Raw genomic sequence first — 23,810 nt, 5'->3', positions numbered from 1 at the left:
GTCGCCTTACGAAGCCTCACTGTGTCCACATCTGTCTACACCTCCCTTCCTGATGGCCGTGTTTGTAGACGCCCTTTTCAGTACAGAAAAGGAGCACTGCGGTCGCTCCCTCCTCCTTTAGTCCTTTGCCCTCCTGAGGGTGGGCTGGTCTTCAAGACCAGCGAGTTCTTGCATATGCCCGTCGTTGTACATCATCTGTAAACTCTACATCAGTGAAAGCCTTTGTAAAAAAAAAAAATATCATCAGATATTCCAGGCTGGAACCTCTCAGCCCGTGTTAACTATCGTAAGTTGCTATGAATGCTTTCAGTGCTAATTAATGCCACCATCCCGTTCTTAAAATATGCCCGCACATGGCTCCTGCTTCTCCCCCTTCTTCCCCCTCTCCCCCGTGTGCGCGGGCGCGCTCACACACATGCACACACACACGCACACGCACACACGCGTGCGCAAAACGCCCACCAAACTGCCATTCTCCTGGCAGGCCTGCTTCTGGAGTTGGGAGCTGTCAGCCAGCGGGAGGGGTGGGGTGGGAGGAGGAGGTGGGGCTCTGCTCTGATTAATTACCTCAGGCATTCAGGGGTGGGGCTTCCTTCAGCCATCTGCCTGAGATATGGGAGGGAGCTGGAGGAAGAAGGAGGGGGAGAGAAAAGAAAGGAAGAAACACTAGAAAGAAAAAGGAAGGAAAACGGTGTAAAGGGAGAGCGATTATCCGCCCTTAAAGCGCCAGCCTGGCGGGGGAGGGGGAGGAAGAGGAGGCTGTGGAGGTGTGCCCAGCACTGCTGCTTTGAAGGGTTTATCACCTCTTCTGTTCCGTGTATGGAGAAAAAGAAAATGGTAACTCAGGTAAGAGCTGTGCGTCCTCCTGGTGGCTGGAAACCTCCCTTTTCCGGGATCTAAGGAAAGGTCTGGGCGGGGGGGGGGGGGGGGGTCGAGGAAGAGTTTGAGCTGTTAATTGTCTGCTTAGGAAAGGCCAGCTTCATTGTGTCGCGGTGTGTGCCGCGTATCCACAGCCCGCTTCTCCCCTCCCTCAGCTCCATAGCCGATTCCTGTTTCCTGTGCTGTGTGCTGTGCAGCCGGAGCTCAGGAAGACCCTGTGGGGATTTGTCTACCTCTTTGTCTTGGCTCTGAGAAGAGGGAGGGAGAGCGAGCCTGCAGAGGTAGGAAGAGATTGTTGTAGACTGCCAAAAAGGAGAGAGGGCTTTGCCTTCCTTTTAAGAGCTGCAGAAGAATTTGTCTTCCGTGGAAACCTGGTTCCTGACTCACTTTGGTTTCTCAGAATTGGCTGCGGAATGCCAGTTCTGCTGCCTTCGCTCTAGACGCCTTACTACACACAAGGCTTAACAAGGATGTCTCATTTTCGTGGCTTTGTTACTGTCCAAGAGTATTTTCATTAGGAGTCATAGGAGCACCCAGGTGTAACAGAGATAAGGCAGACCCCTCCCTGCCAGGAGAACACATCTTTATGTACAATTGACAACCACACAGGCTTTAAAGACATCTGAAGGAGAGGGTGTAGGAATGGAAGATACCTCTCTCCTTCTCGCCCCCTCCCTTTGGTTGTGCCAGGCAATATCTAATCTGCATTTTAGCAAGTCATTCCTGACAAATGGAGAGGCGAGTGCTCTCCCACGGCTCTCCCTGGCAGGGCTGGTGCACCCTTCTGCACACTGCTCTCGTCCTTTTTCTTTATGCGTGGGGTGAGAGGGAAGGATGGGCTGTGATTTATCAATGAGAAAGCATTTCCATGACAGACCGCGCGAGTCCTGTGCTCCCAGACTTAGGCTCGGTTTCACTCCAGGCTTTTCTGCTCTGTAGGGAGATTTCATCACTGGACAGTGCTTTCCTTTTAAGGAGGTTGCCCTTTTTTTGTGTTCTCCTCTCTCTCCCTCTCGCGGTCACCACCGGAGGGCGAGAGAGTCAGCTGCTCTGTGGACGAGGCATGGCTCTAGGAGCTGGGAGCCTGTTCAGTTCCGCGTTATATAACGCCCCGCAGTGCTGGATGGAAGGGGGACCTGCAGGGAGGCTTTCCCTTCGTGACCCAGAAGGAAGGGAAGTTTCAAAGAGCAGATCTTCTCAGTGCGATTTTGCAGCCGTTCTGAGTGTGCAGATGATCCGAAGACCCCTCCCTCTTTGGGAAAGTAGAGAAACCCTTGAAATGTTTCTCTGCCACTTCTTATCCCCTACCCATCAGTCTGATTAATTCTGTTGAAGCACTGCTTTATTTTTGTTTCAATTTTCGTATGATGGAAAACCCATTTCTGGGTTCTCTGTTGCTTGGGAGATGATACTTGCTCAACCTTGGAGCCCTCTTTGAATTTTCATTAACCGGCATTATTAGAGGGTGATAGTGCTCTTCTTTTCCAGTTATTACTGAAGGCTTTTCAGCTACTTGACTTTTCATTATATATATATTTTTAAATCAGTGAAAGAGTAATCTGTACTGAGAGTTTTTATATCAGAAGTTTCCATGGCTTCCTGAAATCTTTCCCCGTGGTCTCTGGAGAAGCTGCGGGGATGCGTGAGCCTGACTGGGGTGCCCTTGCTTAGGCACGCGTGGCAGTGTAGTCCTGGCCACCAGACCTAAGGCAACTGTGATTTTTAGGAAGGAAGCAGAGCAAACAAATGAGAACTGGGGAGAAGGGCTTTTGGGTGGTTAAGAATTCTAGTAGATACATTAAAAATCATCCGTTTTTGTCAAGATGTACTAAAAGCCCAAGGAAAGAAGTAGCTAGTTTTTGCCCATCCTGAATATTTGTACAACTGGGAAGGACGGAAGACAAACTTGGGATTTTCACTATTGCAACACATTTGCTTTGTTGTATGTAATTTCTGTGTTATTGTGATGTATACAGCTGTTAATAATCTAGAAAAGCATCAAAAGAAATAACCAAGTGAACCAAATCCTTCATTTGTCTTGAGGCTTTTAAAAATGTTTTGTTTTGTGTTTTTCTGAACCAGACATCCAATCCCAATGCTTAATAATGACCTGTCACAACAGCCTTCTCATTGTAAACCGTCCACACTGTTTGGGGCTGGGTCATCAGGGTAAATATTGTAGTATTTAGTGCCTTGACTGGTGCAGCGAGGGAGGTATTCAGATGTGTTTTCACCATCTTGCTGCCGAGTTCTTTGCATGCTCAGATCACACCATTTGTGCACTGGTAGAGAATGGCTGTCAGAGGATGACATTTCCGTCACACAGCGTTAGATCCATGTCAGTGTTTGCAAGTGCCTCTGCTTCATCATCACATGCGCTCTGGGTTTATAAGGCCTGTTTTTGTGTAAATTAGCAAACTGCTCTGTCATTTACAATAAGTAATTTAATGATGAAATTCTAATCTAGTAGATACGCTGATGTGGTGTGCTAAAAAGCAAATGATTGCGTCTTCTTATATCTACGAGAATAAAAATGTGGAATAAAAAGTAGAAAAATCATTCTCATATGTGTAAAACTAGAAAAACTGCCAATGATTTCAACTCCTAATTAGTTTAAAAAGAAAAGAAAAGAAATGTTACCCAGACTCAAACTCAGTTATACTGTTTATTGTTGAAAGGGAAAAATATACTGGATAGAGAGGAAAAGATTTTACAGTGTAGATATGAAAGAAAATGTCTGTACCCTACTATGCTATACGACTGCCAGTTTCTAGGGAACACAAAGCCCTTTCTTGGACAGCTCAGCGCTTTGCTGGCATTTTCTTCTAAATCTGTTTTCCATCAGAACCTAGAGAAGGGAAGGTGTTAAGAATAAGGGAGGTTGGAAAGAGGGTTGCTGTTCCTTTAAATAGTGTGGCGAGTCCATGTGGCAGCAGGCCGCCTGCTCCGGAGTGTATTCTTTTGTAATGAATCACCAGTTCCATTGTCTGCTATCTCCCCTCCGTGTAGCTGCGAGGCTGAAGTCTTTCACCTGAGCTGCTGCCAGTGCCGCCTCTGAGCCGGGTGGTGGGGAGAAGAGAAGAGGGAGGGTATTTTATGCTTAATTAAGGACAGATAAGAGAGCAGGTATGTTTTGTTTCATTCTCTCCTCTCCTTTCTGTCTGTGTTTTTTGAAATGAGTTGGAGTAGGCAGTCTGTTCTGTGATTTTACCATCACATCCCATTTTCTGTAAATTCTGGAAGCCCTTAGGTGATCTAGTCTCCATTTTGTGGCACTGCTGTAAAGTGCCTGCACTCTGCCTGCCAGTCATGCTCGTTCCCACCGGGACCTCATCCCACCCTTCATCCCCGGAGCCGCGGAGCTGCGGCCCACGCTGTTTGTCTTGGCACACTTTCCACTTTCTATGGGCTGCACAGGATTCTGGGCAAGCTGGGGGGAGGCGGGGATTGTGGGTTGGAGACTAAATTTATGTTCTTTACAATGAGCAAAAAAAGGCCTCACTTTTTCCAGAGATTTGGTTTCTTCCTGAATTCTTCCACACTGCTTCATATCTTTGGTTATAACCATTTCCTTGCCAAGGCCAAGACCAATCCTTGAAAACTGCCGCTATTCTAAATACTCTGTGTTCGAGGGTTCCATGAGCGGAGCTGTGATTAAGTCTGAGCGAGATTTGACTCATTGAAAGGCTTTCCCTTCTCTGCCACCGCCACCCTCCACCACCTCACTGTTTTCTGTTTGTCCCTTCTCCTGTTCCATTTTTCCTTTCCCTCTCTCCTTGGTTTTGCAGCTGATGCGAGAGGGGCTTAGTGCTGCCAGCCTCCGCCTGAGTTTGCTGTGCCGCAGAGGACGTCTCCGTGTCCAGGGGTGGCGCTGCTGCTGGCTGGCAGGGAGAGGGCAGCCACTAAGATCCCTGGTTTGGTTTTGTTTCTTCAGCTTTTGCTGTCCCCTGAAAGATTGCACACTCCTGCACACACTACATGGGAGAACAATTTTCTCTCTGTCTTGACTTTTTTTTTTAAAGATTTACTTTATTTATTTATTTGAAAGAGAGAAGTAGACACAGAGAGAGAGAGAGGTCTTCCATCCGTTGGTTCACTCCCCAGATGGCTGCAATGGCCGGAGGTGAGCCAATCTGAAGCCAGGTGCCAGGAGCTTTTTCTGGGTCTCCCTTGTGGGTTCAGGGACCCAAGGACTTGGTCCATCCTCCACTGCTTTGCCAGGCGCATTAGCACCGAGCTGGACGGGAAGTAGAGCAGCTGGGACTCAGCTGGCACTCAGATGGGATGCGGGCGCTCGGGCTGGGGCTTTAACCCGCTGTGTTGCAGCTCCGCCTCTGTGTCTTGACTTTTGACTCTTGGAGTCCTCACACTCCAGCTTCTCATCTTGCAGTTCCCTACCTGGGTTGTTTCTCAGACACCCATTGGTGATGTCACTAGGAGACGGTGACACTGTGCGTCCCGCTGGACCACCCCACTCCTCCCCAGGTTCGGACGTTATCCATACATGCTGAGCCTTCCCTCCTGGAGTCAGAATTCCCCACTCTCTTTTCAGCGTCCCAGCACCACTGCAGATCTCCGAGGACACTGCCTGCATGGTGGAAGGCTTCTCTGCAGCAGACGCTTTGCTGTTTTAATTACTGGGTCCCGATGCCCCTTCCGGGCAGTCAGAGATGCTGCGGGCAGCCGCCGGAAGTGTTTGTTGTTCCTGTTTCCCAGACTCTGAGCTGTTCCTCTGTTACCATTAAGTCATGATTAAGTCCAAGAAGCCTCGGAGTCGAGTACTTCCTTCGAGGTCATTGCCAGAGTGAATCATTTAAAATACAAGTCTGCTTTTTTTTCTAAGTTAACTTTTTAAAAATGTGTGATGAATAAGTAATGCTGGCACATTTTTATGGAGTAATTTATGTAGTAATTCAATACATGTATACAGTATAAGCACAAGCGAGACCACTGTCACCCCTGTGTTCCAACCTCACAATCGTTTCCCTGCAGACTCAACATCCTATGTCCTTGCAGAGGCCCGGCCCTGCGCGGTCAGGAACCCGGCAGCCTCTGCAGCCTCGCCTGTGCTGCCACTTTCCTTCCATGCTCCACTCCAGTGCCCCGGCCTCCTTGCTGTTCCTGTGTCCTTCCGCCCCCACGCTCCTTCTGCTTTTCTCAGGACTGGAAGTGCTCTTCCCGTAACTGTCCACCTGCTCTGCTCATGTGTTACTTCTCAAGGCGAGTTTTCCCTTGGCCTTCTCCCCGTCCTCTCATCCCAGTCCTTCTCTCTCACTGATGTTAGTGCTCATCATTACTTACTGTGTGTGTATTTGTTTATTGTCTGTCTGCCCTCTGTCTCCTTCCTCTTCCCTCCCCTCAAGGAATATAAGCTCCCTCTGGTCAGGGACCTTGTCAGCAGTCTGTTGTAGTCCTAGCGTCTGGACCAGCACCTAGCACGTAGACATTAGAACAGCTAACCCTTGTGTATGCTGTTCCCAGCACTTCACCTGCTGTGACTCATTGAATCCTCTCAACCACCTTGCACTGTCCTCATTGTCCACAAGAGGAAGTGAGGCATGTAATGATTGGGTTCCTTGTCCAGGTTCACGTGGCTGCTAAGAGATGTAGTGGGGATTCATGTCCAGACAGCCTAATTTAAGCTCTAGATTCTAATCTTCCTTGTAGGGATTAGATGTTTAGTATTTGTTTAATGTGTGAATAAATCAATTTAATGCAGACTCTGATTCCCTTTCGGAATTTCCATCTCTGATTAGTTCAAGGCTTTGGTGAAACACTTGCGATGACAGAGTTTACTGCTGAGTCCATGAGTTTGTTGTTACATCACATAATAATAGGCAGCTCTGTAGAAGGCAAGCTGTGCACTAAGTCATTTGTCCTTCTCAGCAGCCGTATGAGGTGAGGACTGTTCCTAACCCTTTTGTAGAAATTAGGAAAATGGGGGTTCGCAAAGTTAAGTAACTTGGCCACAGTGGCAACCCCAGGATTTAAACCCAAGCAGTTTGGCTCCAGCATTCCTGTTCTTAGCCACCATTAATAATGACTGTTACTGAAAAACCTTTTGATTTTTGCACAGTCACTACTGTACAGATATAGACAAACATGACAATTACTGGTGATACCATATGTCATTTATCAGACATCTTTTGAAGTAAGTGTTGTGTTTCCAGTTTTTGCATGAGACTTTGAGATTCTAGAGGTCTAGTAACGTGCTGACTCTGGGCATGACAGATAGGTTTCAAACCCAAGATCTACTTAATTACAAACTCACACGTCCCGCTTCATAAGATAAGCAGGCCATTGTCAGTCATTAAAAAAGAGGGAAGCTTTTCTCCTGTGAGCTGAAATCTGATTTTGTTGCTGTCTGCTCACCCTTCCTAGTTCTGTCTTTCCTACTCACATGGTCTCATCACATCTGCGTACAAACCGAGTGTCTGCAGAGGCGCCGAATCTTCCCTTACTCTCTGTCCCGCTCATTCTCCTCCTTCCTGAATTATCCCCAAAGGCAGGAGAGCACGGTTCTAGACTCTGGACTGTCCTGTACTAACTGCGTCAATTTATAGGAATGACTTATCATTCGGACCGAATTATTAGGTAAAAATGCCAGGTATGAGGATTACGAAGGCATCCTGTGTGTATTCTAAGTGTCGCTTCATGATGACATGTTTGCCTTCACTCAGTTTTTATAGCTCACTGACCTTGCAGCAGCGTCAGTTATTTATAGCTTCTAAATGAGGGGATGTTACCCCAACTCAGGAGTGGAATATTAGTTTTCTACTCCATTGTGGTTTTTTTAAAAGATTTATTTTATTTATTTGAAAGAGTTACAGAGAGAGGTAGAGAGAGAGAGGTCTTCCAACCGCTGGTTCACTCCCCAGGTGGCCGCAACAGCTGGAGCTGCGCCGATCCGGAGCCAGAAGCCAAGAGCTTCTTCCGGGTCTCCCTCACGGGTGCAGGGGCCTAAGGACTTGGGCCATCTTCTGCTGCTTTCCCTGGCCATAGCAGATCGGAAGAGGAGCAGCCGGGACTAGAACCAGCATCTGGCGCTTCAGACCAGGGCTTTAACCCACTGCACCACAGCACTGACCCCTTTCCCTTTTTTGGGGGGAGAGAGGGGTTTCTACTCCGTGGTAAAGTGTCTATTAGCTGACCAGCGCAGCTGACCTTTCTTCTGGCCTCTGGGCCTTGCCCTGAACCCCCGAAGGCCCCTATCCCTGAGATTTTCATTTTTTAAACTGATGTACTATTTTGAAGCTGCCAGTTGACTTGACAACTTACATGTTGAGACTCAGCTTAAATTTGATCATTCCCTTGAGACATTGAAACTATAACCAAAAAAGTGTCTTAAAGCCAAAATTGTGAGGACTTTTAGATCAGTAGCAACATGATCCTACTTTTTTTTTTCTTACAGGCAGAGTGGACAGTGAGAGAGACAGAGAGAAAGGGTCTTCTTTTTGCCATTGGTTCACCCTCCAATGGCCGCCACAGCCAGCGCGCTGCGGCTGGCGCACTGCGCTGACCCAAAGGCAGGAGCCAGGTGCTTCTCCTGGTCTCCCGTGCGGGTGCAGGGCCCAAGCACTTGGGCCATCCTCCACTGCCCTCCCGGGCCACAGCAGAGAGCTGGCCTGGAAGAGGGGCAACCGGGACAGAATCCGGTGCCCCGACCGGGACTAGAACCTGGTGTGCCGGTGCCGCAGGCGGAGGATTAGCCTATTGAGCCGCAGCGCCGGCCGATCCTACTTTCAAAACACAATAAAAATTTAAATTAAACCCTTGAAAAATATTCTAATTTTCTAATGCTGGAAGTGGAGCAGCTGGGCATGAACTGGCACCCACATGGGATGCCGGTACTGCAGGCAGCAGCTTTATCCGCTATGCCACACGCTGGCCTCATCAGTTTCAATATATTAGAATAATATTTCAGGACCGGTGCCATGGCGCACTTGGTTAATCCTCCACCTGCAGTGCTGGCATCCCATATGGGTGCCACTTCTAGTTCTGGTTGCTCCTTTTCCAGTACAGCTCTCTGCTATGGCCTGGGATAACAGTAGGGGATGGCCCAAGTGCTTGGGCCCCTGCACCCGCATGGGAGACCAGGAGGAAGCACCTGGCTCCTGGCTTCGGATCGGCACAGTTCCGGCTATTGCAGCCATTTGAGGGGTGAACCAACGGAAGGAAGACCTTTCTCTCTGTCTCTCTCACTGTCTAACTCTACCTGTCAAATAAAAATTTTTTTTAAAAAATAACATTTCTTATTAATCACTCAGGAAATAAATACAGTTAGATTGTTGTTTACAAAAGGAAATATATTTTTTTTAAATTTTTTTTATTTTTTTGACAGGCAGAGTGGACAGTGAGAGAGAGAGACAGAGAGAAAGGTCTTCCTTTGCCGTTGGTTCACCCTCCAATGGCCGCCGTGGCCAGCGCGCTGTGGCCAGCGCATCGCGCTGATCCGAAGCCAGGAGCCAGGTGCTTCTCCTGGTCTCCCGTGCGGGTGCAGGGCCCAAGCACTTGGGCCATCCTCCACTGCACTCCCGGGTCACAGCAGAGAGCTGGCCTGGAAGAGGGGCAACCGGTACAGAATCCGGTGCCCCGACCGGGACTAGAACCCAGTGTGCAGGCGCTGCAAGGCGGAGGTTTAGCCTATTGAGCCACGGCGCCGGCCTACAAAAGGAAATATAGTTTCTAAAAATTAGAACTTGCTGTCATGTTACTAGAAATACTAAATTTATTCTAAATTACAGGATAAAGTTCAAATTTTATAATTAGATTTTTAAAAGAGATATTTATGCAGAAAATCAGTAATTCATGAAATATAAGTGAATACTTTTATATCCACAAATGATTTGACTATTTGTTTACTTAATTTTGAATATGAGATTCTTTGTAAAAAGTTTTGAAGGGACAAATTGGTACCTGAAGCGGGAGATTAGACCTTGAAGGAGTCTTCAGGTTCTACAAACATTTTCTGCAAACTGCCAGCTGCAGGTTCGGCGTCCCTTATCCAGAATGCTTGGGACCAAGTGTGTTTGAAATTTTGAATTTTTTTTTTTAAATTTGGGATAATTGCATAGATTTCACTGGTTGAACATCCTTCATCCAAACTCCCAAATCTGAAATAAAAACTTCCGAGAGTCATGTTGCTGCTCAGAAAGCTTTGGCTTGGGACATCTCCAGTTTCAGATTGGGGCACAGGAGCTGTGTGATGACTTCCGGCTTTGCAGGCCACGCCGCCCGCTCCCCACTGCGCAGCCCTGCTGTTTAGGCACGAAAGAGACCATTCATAGATGGTATGTTAGAAAATTTCTGTAAAACTCTGTGTGGACACGAATTGGAAATGCATGTAATTCCTTATGTCACAAAATACTAAATGTTTTTTTTTTACTAAAAATGTAAAATCTATGATTAGCTTGTAGAAAGTAAGTGGTGGACTGGTTTTGGACCACAAGCCATAGTTTGCAGTCCCTAAGGGATATATGTCCTTGCTGTTTTTTTTTTTTTAAGCAAAGAGAAGGTTTTCACCTGTAGCTTGATTTTGGGGATGCAGTTTTGATAGTCATGTTGGGTCACTGTGAGAGTCAAACCCTGTTTTCTCTCCCAGCCCCATAAATCCAAAAAAGAAGATTCTCCCTCTGCCCCACCCTGTGTCTGAACTATTTGTCATTGCCCAGATGTGCCATATTTTTCTGTATATTATGTTTCATGTGCTATTACTTTGGACCAACAGGGCCCTTTTCTGCCATGCGACTGGCTTCATGTCTTGGAAGGTTGACTTAGACTTCATGTGCTTCAGATAACACGCCCCTGCTCCCAGAGTCAGCCCTCCTCTGTGCTTCATTGGTGTTGTACGTTCACTGCTCTCGAACGCAGTGTGCAGCACTGTGCTGAGAGTAGCCTCTGTTTTCTCCCTCAGACTAGATTTGTTCAGGATTGGGATTATATTACCCATATTATTACCACGTCTGGTTCACTTTTTTTTTTTTTTTAAGATTTATTTATTTATTTGAGAGACAGAGGCAGAGAGAGAGAGAGAGAGGGAGGTGTCTTCCACCCGCTGGTTCACTCCCCAGATGGCTGCTTGGGACTTGAACTGGCTCCCATATGGGATGCCGGCACTGCAGGTGGTGGCTTTACCCACCACGCCCCCGACCCCCTGGTTCAGTTTTAGTATGCAGCAAGCATTTCTTGAATGGATTAATGAATGTTTACCTGTTAATTCATTGACAGATTCCTCTTTTGAAACAGAGTATTAAATTGAGTAATTACTCTTGTCTTAATGCTTGTTACTAAAATTGGTTAATACTTAGAAGATAATCTAGTTTGGGACTGGATGCTTCACATGTCTAGGAGATGAGAGGATTTTGGAATAAACCAGCTATTTGGGCGACATGCAAACTCGTGGATGTTCTAGTGAAAGACTGTGTATCCAAAAGATGGCGTGAGGGTAGATGGCTCAGGACAGAAAGAGGGAAGAGGCCATGATTCCCACAGCGAGGAAAGGGGCTGACAAAAAAAGAGAAGTGCGAAGGGGGTGGCCCTTGGTCACTTTACCTAATGTGGTATATTGAGCACAGCTGTCTCATTCCCTCTACTCAAGATGACCAACGCTCAGAGTCTTTGCACTCTCCTTTTGAAAATCTGTCAAGCCACCATAATGAAGAAGGAGGTGGGAGAAGGAGAGAGGTGGGATGGGAGTTGAGAGGGGGGCATGGAGGAAAGAACCACTGTATTTTCATAGTTGTATCTATGAAAAAATGCATTCATTAAATAAAAAAATAGAAAATCTGTCAAACCATTTGTAGGAGGATTCTTTAGAATGTTCATGAAAAATGTGCATCATCTTTTAATTCCATTTTTCCATGAAATTTTTTAATTGCCTTCAGTCACGACTGTAACCATTCCACATCATTTTCAAGGCTCATTGTTTTGTTATTAAGTCTTTTTTTCCTCTTTAGGTTTCATTTTGGATAGTTCCTTTTATAAGTGTCAAGTGTACTAATCTTCAGTGTCTAATCCGCGTGAATTCAATTCAGTGTATTTGTCTCAGATGTACAGTTCTCTCTAGAATCTTGATGTGAATCCTTTTTACACCTGTTTTCTCTTCTGCTCCTGCTCATTTTTTCTTTTAAAAAAGATTATTATTTTATTTGAAAGTCAGGGAGGTGAGAGAGAGAGAGAGAGAGAGAGAGAGAGAGAGAATATCTTCCATTTGCTAGTTCCCAGTTGCGAGAGAGAGAGAGAAAGAGAATATCTTCCATTTGCTAGTTCCCAGTTGCAGATGGCTGCCAAGGCTGGGGCTGGGCCAGGCCAAAGCAAGCAGCTTCTTCTGGGTCTCCCACATGCGTGGCAGGGGCCCAAGCACTTGGGTCATCCTCCACCGCTTTTCCCAGACCACGAGCAGGGAGCTGGGTTGGAAGTTGACTAGCCAGGACTCCAACTGGTGCTCTGTGGGATGCCAGCATCACAGGCGCCAGTTTTGCCCACCACACCACAATGCCAGCCCCCATTTTTCCTTTTTGCCATTGACATATAGATACAGACGTTTCCACGTCCTTGTCTGGCCCTGTCTGCTAGTCCTAGCCTACGAGTTAGTCCTAGATCGGTTGTGGTTATGAGTTGTACTTTCCTACTTCTGTCATGCTTATAGTTTTCGATTCGATGCCTTGTGAATTTTATCTTGTTAACGCTAGATAATTGTTTATTTCTATCAATATTCTTGAATTTTATCTAGACACAGCTATCTTTCTTAGAAATAGTTTGATGCTTTCAGGTCTTGGTTTTAGTTGTTAAGCAGGACCAAGGGCAGACTTTCCGTGCAATTATTAAGATTTGCCTTGGGTCACCCATATCTCACATCAAATTGCCTGGGTTTGTTTTCTGGCTCTGCTTCTGATTCCAGTTCCTGCTGCTGCAGCCCTGGCAGGCAGCAGATGACGGCTGGAGCTGGTGGATCTCTGACACTCACGTGAGACATCAGATTAGGTTCCTGGCTCCTGGCTTCAGTCTGGCCCAGCCTCAGCTATTGCAGGCACTCGGGGAGTGAACCAGTGAAGAGGATTTTTCTGTCTTTGTCTCTCTTCCTTTCAAGTAAATTAAAAAACAAAGCAAAACAAAAAGTTTTTGTAAAAAAGGACTGGAAGTGTGTTTAGTCTCTGGTTAGTCTTTCTGTCAGCTGAGGCAAGAGTGTCGGTGTTCCACGCTGGCTGTTGGGGACCGGCTGCATTGCGTGAGCGCCGTGCAGTGTCACCTCTTTTCTCTCAGATTCCTCCCCAGTCTCGTAGTCCAGACGTGCTGTGGCCGTCATCATGCACGTGAACGTGCAGGGGATCTGTCTCGGGGAGCTTAGGCCGTCGCTGCTCTGCCTTGTGTAGCACCCCTGCTCCAGCACTGTCCCTGTGCAGCGTTTCCGTCCTTCTCCTGTGAAATCCAGATACCCACTTCTGGCCCGAGTTCCTGGGGACCACTGGATTCTGCCTGGGTCTCCCCTTCTCTGCCCCAGCCCAGAAACTCTGGGAAGTCAGTTGGGGCAGTTGTAAAACTCACTTGGTTCATTTGCTGCCTTGGGTCGCCGTCGTCCCTGTCTGCCGTACGAGGTCTTGAGTGTTGGTTCATGTATGTTGTTTTTGAGATGTTTGAGAGGAGCAGGATATTTCAGGTTCTTGTTACTCCATCTTGATTGGAAGCAGAAGAGGGACCTCTCGTTTTTAAATGAAAATTAAATGGCCTCTCTAATATATTCTTATAAATGAAAATCAGCTGAACAGTGTTTTCAAGGAATATTAGGGAAGAATGCATATGATGCATAAATAATTCCAGTACAGGACAGATGGGATCGATCACACAACCGTGACGACAGGGAAGTGCTGTTAGGAGACTGAGGGAAGAAGTAGTTAAGCTTGGCGGGGCGGGAGGGTAAGAGGAACGGCTGTGGCATGCCTTGTTCTGTGTGTGTGTCTGTGAGCTACACACGATGTTACCTGAATCTAGACGCCCATTCCCTAGTATTGAGTGGTTTAGTCTGGAATAACCTCAGAGGAAATCTAGGACCTACACGACTAAAGGTAAAAGTGACTTGTTGGCAGAAACGCGTGGCCACAACCAAGGGAGAACAGTGTTGCTAGGTTTTTGTTGCTCTGTGTGGGAGAGGAGAAAGAGCCTTTTTGTCTGTGTGTTGCCCGTCCTGTAGTTCCGCTGCGGGCGTGGGGAGGAAGTCCGGAGTGTACTGTCCGCTGACTTGAAACAGAGCGGGAGCTGCGCGCTCTGGACTCTGAGAGCGAAGGTCGCTGCTGCACACTGGAGGGAACCCTCCATGAGCAGTATGCAGACTCTTGCAGCTGAGGCTGTCTCAATGGCAATCAGATTGTCCAGACATCTCAGTGAGCCCGTGCTGCGGCGCTGAAGGGTGTGGTTGGCGCTGTTGGGAGTGCTTGTAACCTCAGTTAAAGTGGTTGCCCGACTGCTGGCATGGCAGCGAGACCTGAGCTTCACCAGGGAGCGCCTGTGCTGCCAAGGGCCCTGTGGAGGCTGGTGACATCATTCTCAGGCTGGACAAATGGCTGGCTTGGAAATCAGCCTGCCCTAGAGTGACTCAACTTCGAGTCCCGCCTGCGGTGGCCTTGGCGGAGCCAGACCAAAGGATTTCATGGGCCTTATGTGGCCCGAGGGCCGGACCTCTACCCCATCTTAGGTGTGTGCTTTGAAGTTTTCTCTTGATAGACCAAGGGACATTTTTGAGAAACAGAGAAGGTGTGTGCTTCGTTAGTTTCATTTCACAAGGCTGTGTTCTTCTTCTTCTTTTTTTTTTTTTTAAATTTTTTTTTTTTTTACAGGCAGAGTGGACAGAGAGAGAGAGAGAGAGAGAGAGAGAAAGGTCTTCCTTTTACCATTGGTTCACCCTCCAATGGCCGCTTCTGCCAGCGTGCTGCGCTGATCCGAAGCCAGGAGCCAGATGCTTCTCCTGGTCTCCCATGGGGTGCAGGGCCCAAGCACTTGGGCCATCTCCACTGCCTTCCCGGGCCACAGCAGAGAGCTGGCCTGGATGAAGAGCAACCGGGACAGAATCCGGCGCCCCGACCGGGACTAGAACCCGGTGTGCTGGTGCTGCAAGGCGGAGGATTAGCCTAGTGAGCCGCGGTTCCCGGCCAAGGCTGTGTTCTGTCTGCAGCCTGTGATCTCCCTGCGTAGGTTTGTATTGACATGACTGTTTTGGAGATTATTGAAGACTGTACACTCTTCCCCCTTTTTCCTCTTCCTTCAGTACTGGTGATTATTATCTTTACTGTATTTTTCCTTTAAGCCAAAGGTGAAGAATTTTGTACATTTATGATCTCAGTTGGTTCTCACAGTTACCCCTTTAGATGCTGAGCCATCTTCCCATTTTACAGATGAAAACTTGAGGCATTCAGAGGTTAAGTGACTCCGCCAAGGTCACAGAAATATTACATGGCTGAATCTGGATCTGAACCCATGCTTATCTTTCTCTCCCTCTCTCAAGATTTATTTTTTTATTTGAGAGGCGCAGTTACAGACAGAGATGGTGAAGCAGAGAGAGAGGTTTTCCATCTGCTGCTGGTTCACTCCCCAGATGGCTGCAATGGCCAAAGCTGGGCTGATCCAAAGCCAGGAGCTTCTTCTGGGTCTCCCATGCAGGTGCAGGGACCAAAGCACTTGGGCCATCTTCTACTGCTTTCCTAGGCCATTAGCAGGGAGCTGGTTCGGAAGTGAAGCAGCCGGGTCTAAAACTGTTGTCCATATGTGATGCTGGTGCTGCAGGCAGATGCTTCACCTGCTACACCATGGTGCCAGCCCCATCTCTCTCTTTTAAAAAGATTTATTTTTTGAAAGTCACAGTTACAGAGAGATAGGGAGAGACAGAGACAGAGATCTTCCATCCACTGGTTCACTCCCCAGATGACCACATGGCCAGAGCTGAGCCAGGAGCTTTATCTGAGTCTCCTACATTGTGGCAGGGGCCCAAATACTTGGGCCATTCTGCAGTGCTTTTCCCAGGCACATTAGCAGGGAGGTGGATCATGAGAGGAGCTGATGGGACACAAACCGGCATCTGTGTGGAATGCCGGTGTCACAGGTAGCTTTACCCTCTTGCTACAGCGTGGGCCCCTTATCTTTCCAGAGTTTATGCTATGTCTACTCTTTGCTGGGTAATGCTCTTTATATTACATATATTATAAAGAGTACAGGCCTTGATATTTACTTAACTTTTTCTTTACCTAAACTCTGCCTTTCCCCCATGAAATCTCTGTAATCCACCTTTGGCCAAAACTTTGAAAAGTGTCCGCTGATTTTCGTGGAGCCTTAGATTCTTCTGGGACAAGTGTAGGATTATTCAAGTTGACTATTCAATACACAGTTTTGGTTTCCTGGCATTTTATCTCAGCACAGATTTTACAGTGGCTGAGTATTTCATATGGAGAATATTTGTGCAGAGTAAGAAAGAAACCAAAGCATTGGCTCTCTAAGTAGCTTCTGTTTTAAGCTGAGGGACAGGTAAGCTACTCAGTGGCTTGTCCTTGACTCTTCTTTTATGGAAGAAGACACCCAGCTTCACATGATAAAATACTTAATGTCTCTTCTGCCCTACATCGTATTCCTTGGAAAGGCCCCTTTTTCACAAAACCATCATTTTGTAAGAGTTAAAGTAAACTTTATTTTACAAATCAGGAGACAGGTCTAGCGAGGAAGTGAGTTGTCCCAGGTCATAGAGCAAGGCAATGCCGGAGTGGAGCTGGAACTCACTTTTCCACAGTGAGTCTGCTGTTCTTTCTGCTGTCAGGACATCCTGTAGGAAGTTCAGGCCTCTGATGAAATATTTTTGCAGAGGCCAATTGAGCAGATGCACCTCAGTCCTGAAAGGGAAGAAGCTCAAGTTTAAGGTTAAACTCAGGTTTCTTGGATGCCAGCCTTTGCCAGTTATTTTCAAATGAAGTTGGAGAGACTAGTTGATCTCATTTGGTAACGATGATATCATATGTCTGGATGAGGTAGAGTAGAAGTAGGGAGAAAAATTGATAGTCCCTTTTTTTTTACGTATGCTTGAATAGGTTTCTGTTTGTTCTGGAGCATCAACCTGACTTCCCTAGGAAATGTACCGTGACGTCTGGGAATCTTTTCCTGACTGAGCAGCCGTGGTAGCTGGTTTCTGCAGGCCACCTTGCTTAGGTTGATCTTCCCTTCTCCGAGGTAGCTTTCCTGTGCAGTAAGAATAGCCTGGTTGGTGACTTCTTGTAACCCAGGACTCTCATTCCTTCTCTAGGTTAGTATGTCTCATGGTGATGAAGGATTCAAGATTGCAGCCAGCAGTGTGTATTTCATTGCTCCTCTTGACTGAAGGAGCAGAGTCCATGGCATGCTTTATTGATCCGTTTGTCAGAGATCAGCTGGATGACAGGAATTGTTCTCCCTTCAGCTGAATTCTGGTGTTGACCCTTGTTTCATTAATGAAGAGCGAGGGAGGTGGGGAATGGGCACTCTGAGAGGGGCTGGACCCTGGCAGTCTTCAGTGTTTGTCAGGATTTAGAATCATTGCTGGCATGGAGTGCTAGGTGTGCTTGTGGATGGCACTCGCACTGTGACTTAAGCACACGTTTAGTTCTGATACTTGTGAGTCACTCTGCTTCCTCTAATCTAAATGTGCCTCATTTATGAAGGCATAGGTACAAGGGCTGTTTCAAGAATTGTAGTGAACACTTCCCATTTTCTTTTTACTATAATTTGCTTTTTTTAAAAGCTGATAACGAGTTTCTTTTTTTTTTTTAAAGATTTATTTACTTGAAGGAGTTATATAGAGGGAGAGGGAGAGAGAGAGAAAGAGAGAGAGGTCTTCCATCCACCTGTTCATTTCCCTATTGGCCGCAATGACCAGAGCTGCACCGATTTGAAGCCAGGAGCCAGGAGCTACTTCTGGGTCTCCCATGCAGGTTCAGGGGCCCAGGGACTTGGGCCATCTTCTACTGCTTTCCCAGGCCATAGCAGAGAGCTAGATTGGAAGTGGAGCAGCGGAGACTTGAACCAGCGCCCATATGGGATGCTGGCACTACAGGCTGTCGCTTTACCTGCTATGGAACAGTGCCGGCCCCATAATTTGCTTTTAATACATCTTTGTGATGTTAAAGGGTTTTAAAGAAACTTGTGCTATTTATTTGAGAGACTGAGAGAAAGAGTGAGGGGGGGAGGGACAGATGGATAGGGAGATATAGGAAGACACATAGAGAACGCCCCACCTCTAGTTCACTCCCCAGATACTTGCATGGCTGGTGATGGGCTACAGCAGCACCAGAAACCTGGAACTCAGTCCAGGTCTCCCATGCAGAAGGCAGGCACCCAACTACTTGAACCATTACCACCGCCTCCCGGGGTCTGCATCAGCAGGAAGCTGGAGTTAGGAGCTGGAGAGGGGAGTCAAACCCAGACACCCCTGTGTGGGCCGCAGGAGTCTTAACTGCTGAGCCAGATACCCACTCCCTAAAGGGTTATTTTAAAGAAACGTAAAAAGTAATTTATTAACCTTTATCAAATTAAAAAAGAACTTGGGGTTCTAGAGCTCTTTTATGATTGAAATCCTCTTTTGCAGGGAAATAATACTTGGGCCCCTGTACCCATGCAGGAGATCTGGAGGAAACTCCTGGCTCTTGGCTTTGGCCTGGCCCAACCCTGGCAGTTATGGCTATTTGGGGAGTGAATCAGCAGATGGAAGAGGTTTAATGAAAAGGGGGCAATTAGAGAATGCAAACAAAGGTCTGAGACTAGGAGCCTAATTATTAGGAGAAAGCATGCAGTAGGAGAACAGGGAAATAGAGCTGGGGGTAGTTCCCGAACTGTAGAGTTTAAGATGCCAGAATGGAAAATACAAGAGCTGAGACGTGGATGATTTCCTGAGCCCACTAGGCCTGAAACAGAAGTGTACCCACTGACACTTCTGTTAGGGGTATAATCTCAGGTAAACAGGAGGGGAAGGAGAGTGAAAGAAGGCAGAAAGTCTGGCCCAAGCTCTGTAACAGGCCTCACAGGAGGTCTTCAGAGAGGCGCTAAAGAGCTGGTGCTTATCTGGCCAGCAGGTCTAAGGCGGGTGAGAGAGTGCTTTATCTGCTGGCTCCCCCATCTCCTGCTGCTCCCCCTATTGGCCAAAGTTTGCAGTATGGTTAGCTAGTTGACACCCCCCCCCCCCACTTTAAGGTTTATTTATTTATTTGAAAGAGTTACAGAGAGAGAGAGAGAGAGAGAGATGTCTTCAGTCCTCTGGTTTACTCCCTAACTGGTCGCAGCAGCCGGAGCTGTGCTGACCGAAGCCAGGAGCCAGGAGCTTCTTCTGGGTCTCCCACGTGGGTGCAAGGGCCTAAGGACTTGGGCCATCTTCCACTGCTTTCCCAGGCCATAGCAGAGAGCTGGATCGGAAGTGGAGCAGCCGAGACACAAACTGACGCCCATATGTGATGCCGGCACTGCAGTGGCAGCTTTCCCGCTACGCCACAGCGCCAGCCCCTGACCCCTTCTTGTAGTGGCCATGGGGAGGCCAGGTCTACACCCTGCATGTGCACGTCTACACAGAGCTGTATATTGCTATCCTGTATATGTATTAATTTGACTGTAAAAAATCTAGAAAGGAAAAATGAATGACTAAAACACCCTCAAAGTAGCTACCAAAGACCTTTCAGAGTACGTTGGAAAGATGAACTTCAAATGTGAAAAGTTCAAGTCTAGTTCATTTGTGTCAGGATAATCTTATTGGACTGTTACAATTGAAGCTCCCTGCATTCCCACCCATTCCTGCCTGGTTCCCTGTTAGCATGGAGTCCTCTGGGATTGAAATCTCGCTCCTCCCTCTAGTCCATATCCCTTGCGTGTCTTGTTCAGAGCTTGTTTCCTAGTCCTTAGTGGTGGGTGTCCTTCCAGCTGATGTCCTGGTCCGCCCCTTCCTGTTGCCTTTGTTTCCCCACACTTGGTTTTGATCTCTGCCTGTACTCTCATACCATTTTGGTTATAACTTGTAAAAGTTATAGTTGCTATGTACTCTACTGGTTATAACTCTACTAGCTTGTAACATAACTTCTTTATTCCTTTAACACTTAGTGAGAGCTGTTAAGGCAGTCCCTAGAGACACAAAGATGAATTGAACCTGGTTAATACCAGACCATAAATAGCTTAATTTCTGTAAATCAGCAGTTTTGTAAACAAATAGTTGTAATAGAACAAGCACAACAACAGGGTTAAATAGCAAGTTTGGGGGTAGGTATTGGGAGAGGAAAGAATGGTTTGGTTTGGTTTTTCCCCCTATTTGCGTGAATCAGAAACCTTTAGAGCGAAGTTGTTGCTCAAACTTCATGTCTTTTAAAGATATATTCATTTACTTAAATGTAAGGAAAGGAGAGAGAGAGATCAGTCTTCCGTCTACTGGTTCACTCCCCAAATGTCCACAACATCTGGGGTTGGGCAAGGCCAAAGCCAGGAGCCTTGAATTCCATCCAGGTCTCCCGTGTCAGTGGCCAGGACCCAAATTCGTGGGCCATCCATTGCCTCTGGATCAGAAGCAGAGCAGCTGGGACTTGAACCAGTGCTCTGACTTGGGATGTGGGCATCAAGCAGCAGCTTAACCTGTGTGTCACCACATTCACCCCTCAAGCTACACAGTAACAGCTGTACCTGAACGAGCCAGGTGGCTCAGAAGGAAAGAATAGTGTGTGCAGAGAAACCAGAGGGTGAACCCAGAACAAGGTGTTTTTCAGGATTTTAAGCAGGGCTTTAGAACCTTTTTTCTGCCAAGGGCCACTTGGATATTTATAGCATCATTCACGCGCCGTTCAAGGTCACTGGCCTAAAAATTAGCTTGCTATACATTGGCTGGGTTTTGAGTCCTGCAGTTGCCGGGGCAGAGCCAGACCAAATGATTTTGCTAGCCTTATGCAGCCCACTGGCTAGAGTTCCCCACCCCTGCCACCTGCTCCGAGCCACTGTCATCTCTCAGTGGATCATTATAGCTTCCTAACATGTCTGCCTGCTTTTGCCTTTGCTGAGTGATCCATTTAAAAGCGAACTCTGACCACCACTTCTCTGCTCAGAATTCTCGATGGGGTGTACAAGCCCCAATCTGAGCATTGCTTATAAGATTGCACCTAACACTGCTCTTGCCCCACTGCCACCTTCCTCCCGGTATCTCTGCCACTCCGTCCCCACTTCTTCTGTCCTGGTACACAGGCCTGTGTGGTGGTGGTTCTTTGAGCTGAGCATGTGTCTGCCTCAGGGCCTGGGCACCTGTGTTCCCTCTGTGTGGAGTGCTCTTCCCAGGAGAGGCTCCAAGGAACGTTGACAGAACGTTACCTTCCCAGCAGCCTGTGGGAGCGGGGTCCTCTGTCCCTGCAGCCGGTGTGCCTGCTCTCCTTTTCTTCCCCACCCTCTCCTCCCCTCTCCTCTTCCCGATTCTCTTTTTCTCTCCACTGCACACCATCTGTTTTGCTTGCCTGTTTGTCTCTCCCCTCTAGACTGTAAACCCCATGAGGGCAGGGACTTGGTCATATTTGTCATATGAGTCACTGTTGTTTCCCCAGCAGCTGGAACAGAGTGTGTGAAGCATGATGGGTGCCCAGCAAGTGCTTGATGGCGAGAAGTGCAGCTGAGCGGGTGAGGTGCACAGGGCCGTGACTTCCAGACAGAGGGGTTTGGACTGGAAACGGTAGGCACAGGGGTGCCCAGGATGTCAAGAAGATGATTAATTAGCAGTCAGGTTTAGGTTTTCATTTAGAAAGATCAGTGGCTTGGGAAATTGATTAGGTTGAGGCTATGTTAGAACAAAGAAGAACCATTCACAGCCTTCTGGCTAGCCTGGGTGGGGTGTGGAGAGCAGCACAGAAGACAGGCCCTCACACGCAGCTGTTCAATTGTATGTGTTCTAGTAGAACTGTCATGACCCGTTTTCTGTGGGAAATATTTATGAATGATAATTGTATTGTGTAAGCCTCCCGCAGAGCTGATGAAGCTATTAGGAGAAGGGTTCCTGTCTTTCTCACAGAGGTGTACTGCAGAAGCAGGTGTTCAGCACGTTGATTGGTTCAGTGTAGCAGGCATTCTCTAAAGGTCACCTGCTGTGTGTTCCTCATCACCTCCTTGGGTCAGGAAGCTGTGATGACCTGGGCAGCTTCTGCGACTTGACCGGTAAAGGAGTAAAGGAAATTGGAGCCACCCAGTAACCATGGCTGTGGACCAAATGTTTCATTCAGGCACGGCGGGGGGCAGTGGGAAAACTTGTTTCTGTCACTGTAGGTTTGAAAGTACTTGAGAAAGGTCGGTGCCGCGGCTCACTAGGCTAATCCTCCGTCTTGCGGCGCCAGCACACCGGGTTCTAGTCCCGGTCGGGGCACAGGATTCTGTCCCGGTTGCCCCTCTTCCAGGCCAGCTCTCTGCTGTGGCCAGGGAGTGCAGTGGAGGATGGCCCAAGTGCTTGGGCCCTGCACCCACATGGGAGATCAGGGTAAGTACCTGGCTCCTGCCATCAGATCAGCGCAGTGCGCCGGCCGCAGCGGCCATTGGAGGGTGAACCAACGGCAAAGGAAGACCTTTCTCTCTGTCTCTCTCTCTCTCATTATCCACTCTGCCTGTCAAAAAAAAAAAAAAAGAAGAAGAAGAAGAAGAAAGTACTTGAGAAAGTGCAGGGGCCAGTGCTGTGGCACAGCAGGCAAGGCTGCCGCCTTCAGTGCCGGCATCCCATTCGGGCACTGGTTCTTGTTCCGGCTGCTCCACTTCTGATCCATCTCTCTGCTATGGCCTGGGAAAGCAGTACAAGATGGCCCAAGTACTTGGGCCCCTGCACCCGTGTGAGGGACCTGGAAGAAGCTCCTGGCGCCTGGCCTCAGATCAGCGCAGCTCCAACTGTTGCGGCCAACTGGGGAGTGAACCAGTGGATGAAAGACCTCTCTTTCTCTCTCTGCTTCTCCTTCTCTGTGTAACTCTGACTTTCAAAATAAATAAATCTTAGAAAAAAAAAAGTTAATGCAAAATGCAATTAAAAGACAATTTTGGCACCTAAAAAACTGAAATTCATGCATACCAGGTGACCTCAAAACAGTCACAGAAAATGTATTTTATGACAAAACTAAGCCTGAACTAACTTCTCGTTAGTTCAGTTTCTCTGTGAACTTTTTGAAATACATGTATCATGTGAATTTCCCATTTTAAACAAGTAGGACTATTAACAGAATGCCCAGCATAAATCTACTCATGTTTTATTCTGAACCTGAGTTATGAATCTTTTTAAGGATAGTCAGCATATGGAGATGCAAACTTAATTGTCCATGAAGACAAAATAAAGAGTAAATTAATTTGAATGGTAATGAAAAATTTGGTTTAGAAAAAAAATGTTGATCCACGGATTGCGTAAGTCATCAGGTACATTGAGTAAAATCTCATCTCAGCATTAGCTGTCTGTGAGGCCTTCTGTTTCCAAGGTAGCTGAATGGAGTGGCTCCCAAGGTGTCTGATTGTAAGTGAAGACGTGATTCATGGGTGTCTGAGGCTCTAAATACTGCTTTAAGGGGAAGTGGAAGAGAGAGCTTTTAAAAGGTTGGAGACACTAAGACTATTACCGGGTTCGTCACTCTTAACCTAATAGACTATTGGTTTGAATGACTTTGTACTGAAATATTTATTTTCCTGTTTAAATATTCATTGCTGTGAGATGGCCAAACTCAGCTTCAGGAGAGAGGTTGGTCTGGCCTTTCTCTCTAATTCAAAAGGTGTGTGTGTGTGTGTGTGTGTGTGTGAGAGAGAGAGAGAGAGAGAGAGAGAGAGAGAGAGAGAGAGGAGAGAGAGAGAGTGAGTTTAGGGAGATTTGGAGGCAAGTTTGCAATGTCCCTGTTAACCAAGCCTATACTTGCCCTTAGATGTATATGTACCAACTCCTGACATTTATTTTTATTCTAAGTATG

General features: G+C 47.3%; 1 protein-coding gene across 50 annotated transcripts in view; it reads left to right on the top strand.

Annotated features, from left to right (window-relative positions):
- RBFOX2 (RNA binding fox-1 homolog 2) overlaps nucleotides 1-23,810 on the top strand; it is a 320,553-nt gene that overhangs the window by 212,910 nt on the left and 83,833 nt on the right. For 3 of the 50 annotated variants that reach the window (XM_051845983.3, XM_051845982.3, XM_089308931.1), the window contains exons 1-2: nucleotides 591-846; nucleotides 1,035-1,160. The exons of 42 other annotated variants lie outside the window; for them this stretch is intronic. In XM_051845983.3, coding sequence (XP_051701943.2) covers nucleotides 820-846; nucleotides 1,035-1,160 — 153 coding nt within the window. In that variant the 5' untranslated portion in view covers nucleotides 591-819. Of the gene's footprint in view, nucleotides 1-585; nucleotides 847-1,034; nucleotides 1,161-23,810 lie in introns of those variants that run through there. 5 more of the 50 variants (XM_070052858.2, XM_070052855.2, XM_070052856.2 and 2 more) reach the window with 2 other exon arrangements.

The sequence above is a fragment of the Oryctolagus cuniculus genome, chromosome 11 (genome assembly GCF_051225735.1).
Source record: "Oryctolagus cuniculus isolate XC-2025 breed Fujian yellow rabbit chromosome 11, ASM5122573v1, whole genome shotgun sequence".
In the NCBI taxonomy this organism is placed as follows: Eukaryota; Metazoa; Chordata; class Mammalia; order Lagomorpha; family Leporidae; genus Oryctolagus; species Oryctolagus cuniculus.
This window is presented reverse-complemented; position numbering and strand designations above follow the sequence as displayed.